General features: G+C 37.6%; 1 protein-coding gene across 1 annotated transcript; it reads left to right on the top strand.

Annotated features, from left to right (window-relative positions):
* The first annotated feature begins 2135 nt into the window (after positions 1–2135).
* On the top strand, positions 2136–9785 carry map6b (microtubule-associated protein 6b). The gene is made up of 3 exons (XM_063016988.1): positions 2136–2886; positions 4437–4656; positions 9265–9785. The coding sequence occupies exons 1-3, from the start codon at positions 2222–2224 to the stop codon at positions 9469–9471; spliced, it is 1092 nt and encodes a 363-aa protein (XP_062873058.1). The 5' UTR covers positions 2136–2221; the 3' UTR covers positions 9472–9785.
* Positions 9786–10022: the final 237 nt, after the last annotated feature.

The raw sequence follows: 10022 nt of genomic DNA, 5'->3' as shown, positions 1-10022 counted from the left end.
TTCATCGTTTGACAAGAACATTTCTTAATGCAATATTGCAAATAATTTAGGTATTTTACCATCTACTTTACATAATATTGTTAAAGGATTCAGGGGATTTGGAGAATTCTCAGACTGTTATAAATATAACCAGGGAGTTTTTTGGAAAACCGTTGTCTCAGCACAGTCCGTTGCTGCATGAAGAAATGCAACCTGAAACTCTGTTACACAAAAAAAATGCCGTACATTAAGTCTGTGCAAAAATACACCAGAGTTTTTTGGGCTCAAACTCATCTGAAGGACAGATGGATTGAAAGACAGTGGAAACATGTTCACTTCACTTGCTGCCATCAAGACGACGTTTTATTTCACAGGAAGTCCATTGTTATTTTAGCAAGACAGTACCAGGCCTCATTCTGTGCATGCTACAACAGCGTGGTTTCATAGACACAAAGTACACATTCTTATCAGGTATCAGCAAAATGACAAAAGCTAACATCTGTCATGGTATGAGGGTGCTTCAGTGCCTACAGCATGGGCGACTTGCTGCCTTTATGATGACGTCTTTTTCACAGGAAGACAATGGCAGGCCTCATTCTGTGCATGCTACAACAGCATGGATTTATAGAACAAAGTACACATTCTTTACTGGACTGCAGGCATGCTTTAGAGACGATACCACTCTACATTGCATGTTCTTCTTTACATATTATCAGTATTCTGGGACGAATTAACTTTTCACAGTAGGTGTCTGATTCTGGGATAAAGCTTTCACTAAGAATTCCAGAAAATCTGATTCTTTGATATGTTCACATAAAAAAAAAAAAGCCCTTTCCTTTTCTTAAATGTGCCATTACCAGTTGTCATGAACAGTTTGTGATGTTATAGGCTAATCTAGGTGGTGGTTATAAAATGTGTCTTTTAGTAGGTGAGTACATTTACATTTGATTATCGTGGATAAAGTGCATTTCAAACCAACTGTGGACTTTATTTAAGTGATCAAATTTTATTTTATTTTATTTATTTACACCTGCAGTTCTATGGGAGTAATCTGGATATAACCTATATAATAAGAAATCTAAAATGAGTAAGTGTTACAAGGACTTTAAATATGAACATTTTAAAAACTTAATTTTAAATGTAAAGACATTGTTCTGCTTTTTAATAGATCATCTGAGTTCCAATAGGACCACTAGATGGTGTAATCAGTGTCTTATCAGTGTAAGAATCAAACAAAGGAGTATGGGTGTGACTCAGCAGCCTCCAGCTCCTCTGTGTACTTGATCTCAGAGGAATGGGGGTTCTTGCCTTTTTAAAACATTCCTGCCATATAAACGACTTATGGGAACACTTACAGCTGTTATTATTACATATACGTTAGTTAGTGAAATATGTTTATTCATTACTTTTAATGAATACTGAGTATATAAGGGGGCATTTTAAGCATATAGGAATATTAGATTAGATTAGATTCAACTTTATTGTCATTGTGCAGAGTACAAGTACAGAGCCAACGAAATGTAGTAGCATCTAACTAGAAGTGCAAGATAGAGATTATTTACATATAATACAGTAAAAAGTACAGTAGTGGCCAGATAAGTAAAGATGAAGGTGCATATATTAAAAACAGTAAACAGATAATGGTTGTACAGTGTATAGACTACTATATAATTACAAGGTGGCTAAATGAATGATAATAAATAGAAGTGAGTATATAAGTATAGTGGATAATATACAATATATACGTACATACATTATTGTTGTGCTGGTGTGATTAGTGCAGTAGTGCCATGTGCCAGTGGTGCCATATTGTGATATAATTTGGATATTTGGTATATTAAATATTTATAATATGGTCTTGATTTATAGTACAAGAAACTAGGGTACTTCCCATCACGACTGATGAGCTTGTGAACTCAGCATCACTACTGGACAGTAGAGGGTTAATTTAAGGGGCGTGGCCTGAAGATGCAACTCTGCGTCTGCAGCCGGCTGCAGGTGACTCGGGCCATTTTACGCGACTCTTCACAAGCGGGTGGGGCATCGCTTTTATTCTAAAATAACACGAATTATCTGCTAATTAGTTTAATTAGCTTTGTTGAGACACAAACCGTCAGGAATTTGCTGTTCATTTCCAAAAGAGAAACAATCAGAAATCGATCATCCGCGCTGCTCGCCGTGGAGATCAGAACGTGGATGCTAAATTTCTCCTGTTCCTGAATCACTGCTGCAGATTTGGGGCATGGCGTGGCCCTGCATCACCCGTGCATGCTGCATTAACCGCTTCTGGAGCGAGCTGGACAAAGCGGACATCGCCGTCCCGCTGGTTTTCACTAAATACTCGGATGTGGCCGAGGTGCGGCATCTCCATCCGCAGCCTGGCCCTGTACCGCACTGTCATCCTCCCCGTACCGTCGCCATAGAAACAGAGCCCGCCCACACCGCGCGAGAACCAGCATCAGCACCAGCACCAGCAGCCCGCGGAGCATCCGTCACCCGCCAGGACTTCAAGCCATGGAGGGTGCGCCCCGAACCCAGCTGCAAACCCAAAAATGAGTATAGGCCATCCGAGACGCCATTTGACACCGAAACGCAGTACCGTAAAGATTACAAGCCGTGGCCCATCCCGCGCCGAGACCATCCCTGGATCCCTAAAACCGACATCCCGAGCTCAAAAAAGGAGCACCTGATCTCTGAACATGATACCGGAGTGGAGAAATGTGAGATTGAGGAGAAAGTGCGGGAGAAAGAGGATGCCAAAGAGGAGAGGAGGTCGGTGAAGAAGGAGAAAGATGCTGAACCTGTAGAGAGGAAGAAAGTCCAGAGAGCAGAGTCTAAAGGAAGATCTGTTGCAGATGCTCTAAACAGGCAGATCAAGCAGGAGGGAACATCTGGAAGCTCATACAGGTAAATAATACCCCACAGACATCATTACTGGTTATATGTCCCTTAGCTTTTTTCACCTTGGTCAGCTTTGAACAAGTCAACAAAAACACAGAGCATATTACCACCACCATGCATGATAGTAGGTACAGTGTTCATTTCAGGCAATTGAGGCCAAATAACTCAATTTTTTCTTTCAGCTGATAACACAACTCTTCTCTAAAATGCTTTTTATGTGTCCATGTCAAGTGCAACAAATTTCAGTAAAGCTTTAAGGTGTCAATTTTGGAGCATGGGCTGTTTTCTTGCACTACAGTCTTAAATCCATGATGATATAAAGCTAAACAATATGGCCAACAGTACAAAGACATCTCACCATGTTCATGCTGGACATCCCATTTCAAAACCATGGACACCAAAAATGTTGAAGTGTGTCTGTGGCAGTTTGTGCCCATTCAGGCACTGATGTTGGACGACAAGTCTTAGTGCGCAATTAGAGTTCCAGTTCATTTCAAAGGTGACGATTGGGGTTGAGGTCAAGGTTCTCCACAGACCACTGAGGTTCCTTTACACCAAAATTATAAAACCATGTCTATATAATGTACTTTAATTAATAGATTTTACACAGCTGATGGCAGTGGTTGGGACTAAAAAAACAGAACTTAATAATTTGGAGAGCTTTCCTCATATTGTATAGCAAATGATCTCGAACTTGTAGCTGTATAGAAATGTTCAACTGTGATCTGTACAGATCTCTCCAGACTTTAAATTTGTTATGTTTTTGTCTCAAGTGACTCACACATAAGGATCTTTTAGAGTAGCAAATCCATAGCGGGATTTTTTCTAGATGAGAAAATATGGTTGTTTGGATGGTTGTGGGGGTTTTTGGATTACCCCAATGAGCCATGACATTAGAACCCCCTGCATAATATTCACTTTGACTGGCCTGTGACTACATAGCCTCATACAAAGAAAGGTTCTATGCACTGTGTGTAGTGACACTGTTGGTCTTGACCACCCAAAAACCTGTTAGTGGTTTGAGGTTTGTTCTCTGTCCACTAATAACTCAGTCGTTGGGCCATTACTTACTTACTTATAGGTCACTCAGGGCTTAATGATGCTCATATCTGCTGCATTCAACATGTGAACTACGAGTTACTATCATCAGCTGAATATTTATTAATCCCATGACTGGAACATGTGCAAATATTATGAAATAGGCATTACCATCCACCTTTGTGGGGGTGGTCCCAATGTTTTGGTTCATTGGTGTACAGACCATTTTTTCAGCATATTGGACAGTTCTGGTGCAGCAGATAATAAAACACACTAATCAAATAAAAGAAGGATTTTGGACAAAGCATTGCATTTCAGTCATTCAGTCGCAATCTGCAGGGGGTCTGACCAGACAGTGGGACAGCTGAAACTTGAGCCTTGATCTCTGTGCTGGTGCGCTAGTGCATTAGACCACCACCCCACCTTCCTGGCACACAAAAAACCCACAGAGTCTTCTTTGTGTTACTGTTATAATATGTTTAATAGTTAAAACCTGTGCTTTTGGTGCCATTTTACAGGATGGAGTTTAAGGCTTACACTGATGTCAAACCAGTAAAACCTATCAAAGCCAAATCCCAGTACAAATTGGCAATGGATGAGAAGGCTGACCTGGAGACTAGCTACAAAGCCACTTATAAAGGAGAGCAGGCCAAGCCAGAGTCCACAGATAACAAACTGCTAGAACGTCGCAGGATACGGAGCCTGTACAACGAACCCAGCATCAAAGAACCCAGCAAGGTATGAAAGTGGTACAGTCCATCAAACACAAGGCTTTTAGTGAACTCTTCAAGCACTTGTACTATCTCAGGTCAGTCTCTGACTTTCCAAAGATAATATATATATTAATAAGTAACAGTTTTAAAACGTTGCAGCCAGCTGAGCCAGTTCACATCTGTCTTAAAATAAGATTTTTGTTTTAAAAAAAAGCACCTAAAACACCACTTTAAATACTTATCAAATGCAGTGTTTTGAAACAGTGTTTACAGAGATTGAACTTCATTCACCTTTTTTTAAAGACCAAAAAAAACAAAAAACTAATGTAGCAACGAGCAATCCCCATGTTTAGTACCTAGTTGAGCACATTTGCCAGCTATTTCAGCCAGTAATATTTTTTTCAAATGATCTTAATTAATTTAGCAGAACAAGCTAGGGCAGCAGTGGTATTAAGCAATTCTGAGATCTCATTATAGATGTTTGATGGGGTTATCATCTATGCACATCAACTTTCCTTCCTTTAAACCCGTCTAGTGTTGCTTTGCCTTTGGGATTTGAGTCACTATCTGGCTAAATGATACCGGATACACAACTGTTCCAGTTCAAGCTTACTGGCTTAGCAAAGCTGATATCCAACAAGATCTTTTTGTACTGTGCACCCGTTATTCTTTCACCAATCCAGACCAGACTGCCAGTACTTGATGCTAAAATGTTTCACTTTAGTCTTATCACACATTAAGATTTTTCTGCCACTTGCAAGGTCTTTTACCAAAAGTTCCTTTTAGTGTTACCCTTTGGATGGGATAATTTTATTAACATTACCTTCAGTCACTGTCACTGTCTATGACACCATAGCCTTTCTAATGAGAGTTGAGAAGGGCGGCTATGTTTTCATAATTGCAAAACTTCTTTGTAATAATTAAACCATTTATTTCATTCTACAGATCTGTGCAATTGGATGATGAACTTAATTTGAGACATCTATTAACTTCATTTTAAATTTTCTGTGGAGAGACTTTACTATTCTTATAGTACAAAAGAATCAGAATTTTTATTATATCAAAACAAACATCTAAACCACATTTCTTACACAGGTTTTGACTATTAACAGTCAAACTGAGTCTGTCATACAATCACATAGGGATATAAAGACTTTTTAAATATCACATTTTTATATAAGCAAGTTAAAAGTTAAACAGCTTTTGGGCATGATGCACATCAGTATAGGTCAAACTAAATATTTATTTTAGTATAATACAAAATGTAAAGCTGTGGGGCTGAATACTTTTAGGACCACTTTTCCTTCCTGTGTGCATGTTTGTGAAAAATCAGGCCAGTGATTGTAAATTCGCATATGCAGCTCTGTTGTGTGTAGTGGTGTTCATGTAGTGCCTCTTCTCATCCTCATAGGACCGTTCAGACACTGACAGACGTTCTGTAAGCCTGTTCTAGTCAGGTGTGTGTTATTTTTGTCTCATACACAAAGCATGAAGGACCTGAAGCATCTCACCACAGCACACCAGCACCATGGCTGAGATGATCAGACCACTCACTGAAGGCCAAATTCAATCCTTCTGCAGGGGTGACGAACTAAACTGTATCTGAGGATACAAAGTGAACCAGTTTAACTGCACTATAATAATAATGTTAGTTCAAGTTAGACTCATGGATTAAAGGATTAATAGATGTTGTGAGTAATAATTAATAGATTATGTAAAAGGCAGATGTCAGAATGGAACAGATTAATGGATGGTTTGATGAATGGACAAATGAACTAATGGGTATAAGAGTATCAAAAAGCTACCAGCTGGCCGGGCATTTATACAGACAATGATTGGCTCATCCAAGGGTGGGACTGCTGTAATTATGATCTCTGCTTATTGATCGGTGGCGCCCGCACAATGGAGATCAATGCATGACTCTGTGTGAAATACAGATCTTCATATGAAGGGATGGAGGGATGGAATAGTTTAATCTATGAAGTGAATAAATTATGGATTTAAAAAAGATGGACTAATTGATTGATCAGCTTAACCATACGTGGATAAAAGGAAGAAAGAAAGGATGAATAAAAAATGGGTACATTTAATTCCAGGTAGGTTAATGGATAGAGGGATGGATGGATGGATCACTTTATGATCAGGTAGAACTGGATGAATGATTGGATGTATGGATGGATTCGTTTAATCCCTGGTGATTATATTATTAAAAAAAGAATGGATGAATCAGTTTATGATCAGGTAGTTGGACAGCTGGATGAATGGTTGGTTGAAAGGTTGGGTGTTTGGATGGATTAGCACTCATGCGGGAGGATTGAATGCATACTTTATCATTGCTCAGCTGCACAGTTAAAAATAGTTCAAAACAGCCTTCTCTCAGCTGCACGTTCCAAATCAAGTTCCAGAATGAGTCCTGTTTCCTACTAATCTGTATTTATGTAAATAACTACCACAATTTTGTAATTCTTTTATATTTTAGACCTAAAATGTATTTATTTCTGTTTTTCCTAATTATTATTTATTATTTTATTTGTCAGGTTAGTAAGATTTATGTGATAATGGCTATCTCCTATTAGTTAGCATGTATCCAATACTTAATGTTGTTTATTGTTTATTGTTATCTTATTTTCTCAGAGTGTAAAGTATATGGCCAACAGTATGTGGACACCTGAATGTAAGCTTGACGGACATCATATTTTAAAACAATTGGCATTATTATGGAGCCCTCCCACACACACACCTTTAGCTATAACAGCCTTTACTTATCTGGTAAAGACCACTACAAGATGTTTGAGTGTGTCTACCATAGCAAAAGACAATAATAATAAAAATAATAAAAATAAAAAGGTTTGTCACAAAAGCAATGTTCCAATTTATCTTGAATTTTGAAATCATTCATTGAGGTTCTCATGGATCTCACTTTGTGCATAGTGCACAGTGACATAGTACTGGTCGAACAGAAAAGGGGCCTTCCCAAACTGTTGACACATAGTTGGAAGCCTGTTTTCTATTTGTATATAATTGATTTTATAAACCTGTTAGCAAAAGTTGTGATTAAAGCACCTAGATTTAGTCATTAGGATGGGTGTCCACATATGTCTGGCTATATACGCTCACTTAGCGCTTTATCACACTTGTCTGGTATGTTCATTCATTGATTATTTCATACATTACACCTACCATACAGATAAACTCTGTGGGTGCATAGGTGCACTCATGTGAGAATGGTACCTTTACACCTATGCAAGTAAGCCATACTGTGAGCACTGATGCACCCCCATACCATGACAGATTTCGACTTTTGCACTTTTCACTTTTGAACTCATCAGACCAAAACTTTTTGCAGTATTACATTAAGTAATTTTTTAAACAATTATTGTAATTCTAAAGTTTGGCACAAAGTGGTGAGCCATGACCCATCTTTGCTTGGATCCTCCTTTTTTACCCAATCACGGCACCCTCACCTGTTATCAATTAACCTGCATATTTTCACTCTTTTTTGCCCCGTCCCATCTGTTTTATAGCGTTTCATGGCATCATATTCAAAATTCTTTTAATTCTACAATAATAAATAATACGAAGTTGATCAGGAAAATCACAGATTATTATTATTTTTCATGCATTTTACAAAATGTCCCAAATTTCCTGGAAATGGGGTTTGTACATACCAGATACGTGTACCTAATAAAGTGCTTGGTGAGTGAATTTTATGTTGTAATAGTTAACTTGTTTGCAATACTTAACTTTCAGTTTGTTTATTTTATGTACTTATGTACTTATGTACTTAAGATATCATTTCTATTTTAAAATCCAACTCTTAAGGTCCTTGGTATTATCTGGAATTGCACTATTCTGCTGTACATTAAAAATGTCATCTGTAAATGCATGTTAAAATATTGCCCCACATTTTAACACAGATGACCGCTGTACCTACACTAACCAAATATTATTTGTAAAAAAAAAAAAATAATGCAGAATGAAAGAAATATTTTAATGTGAGATATTTCTTTCACATGAATGTGCATCAGTTACTAGGTGCACATTTGTACATGCTGAGCTTCATGAGAAGATCTAATGAGGTACATATTTGTAAAAAGAATGAAGAACAAACTAATGCTTTAAACTCAAAGATGGAGTATAAGACACCACATGGCCAAAAGTATGAGGAGACCTCTTCTATTTTTTAAGTTAAACACACCCATCTTTAACAAGGGTCCGATATAAATTACAGTATGTTCATTATATTATTTCAACTGTGCCTCTGTACTTGAGTGAGGTCCATAAATATATAACAGGTTCTTTGTGAAGGTAATCCACTGGCCCAGACCACATTCCAATTAAACATCTTTGGCATGAATTGGAGCTCAGACTGTGAGACGTCATTACATTCAACACTAGTGTCTGACCTTAAAAATACAATCCAATTTTTTGGCCTTTCCAGAAAAAAGGCTTTCTGGGGCTAAATATGAATACTCATTGTTCTGGAACTGGATGTCCAACAAGCTCCTGGTCAGGTGTTGTCATACTTTTGGCCATATAGTGTATATTTTAATTGCAAATACTATCTTTAAGTATTTTTTCAGGTTGTCTTTGATTTAACGCGAATGTGCAAATGATCTGTATTTGTGCCCAGGTGGAGAAACCTAGCGTGTCCCACTCTAAACCAAAAAAGACATCAAGCCATACTAAATCAGTGAGTAAGTCTAAAGCAAAGCCGGTCACCGGAACCCAACCTGCCAAGAAGAAAACCTCAGTGAGCAAGCTGGAGTTAAACCCAGACGGAGGAGTTACCAAGAAAAGTAAAGAAATGATCAACAGACTTGCTGAGGCAAAAGATTAATGCACTTGTGTGACTGGATTTGGGCGGGGCAGGGGGGAGGTTCTGTGATATGTATTAGAAAACTCATTTTTGTTTTTTTTATGTATAGATTCTGGATTTGGCACCTTGGGTTGTTAAAATGTGGCACCACTACATAATCCATAATAGTTTCCAATCATTTTACTTGAAGCTGAAGCTTAGAGAAGTCAACATGAAACTCCACTGCATGAATCCTAAAGGTTTATGATTAAAATACTTTATCTTGTGCTTACAAATGTTGTTAGCTTTATAGAGCTTAGCTATAACACTTTATAATTAAAAACATTTCATGAATGCAGTATAACAATAACTGTGTTGGACCCCCTTTAAAATAACCCAGATTTCTGAAATAATTGCTCATGAAAATGTGTTCTGTGTGTTTTAATTATAATAATGAATAAATACACGGTGGACTAATTAATAACACAAAATTATCCAAATTGTCAAAGTTTGATAAACAAGACAAGTACTTTAAAATAAATATTTTAGAAACAGACTTATCATTTGATTTAATTCTCTTAGAGGTATTTTAA

The sequence above is a fragment of the Trichomycterus rosablanca genome, chromosome 20 (genome assembly GCF_030014385.1).
Source record: "Trichomycterus rosablanca isolate fTriRos1 chromosome 20, fTriRos1.hap1, whole genome shotgun sequence".
Taxonomy (NCBI): Eukaryota; Metazoa; Chordata; class Actinopteri; order Siluriformes; family Trichomycteridae; genus Trichomycterus; species Trichomycterus rosablanca.
This window is presented reverse-complemented; position numbering and strand designations above follow the sequence as displayed.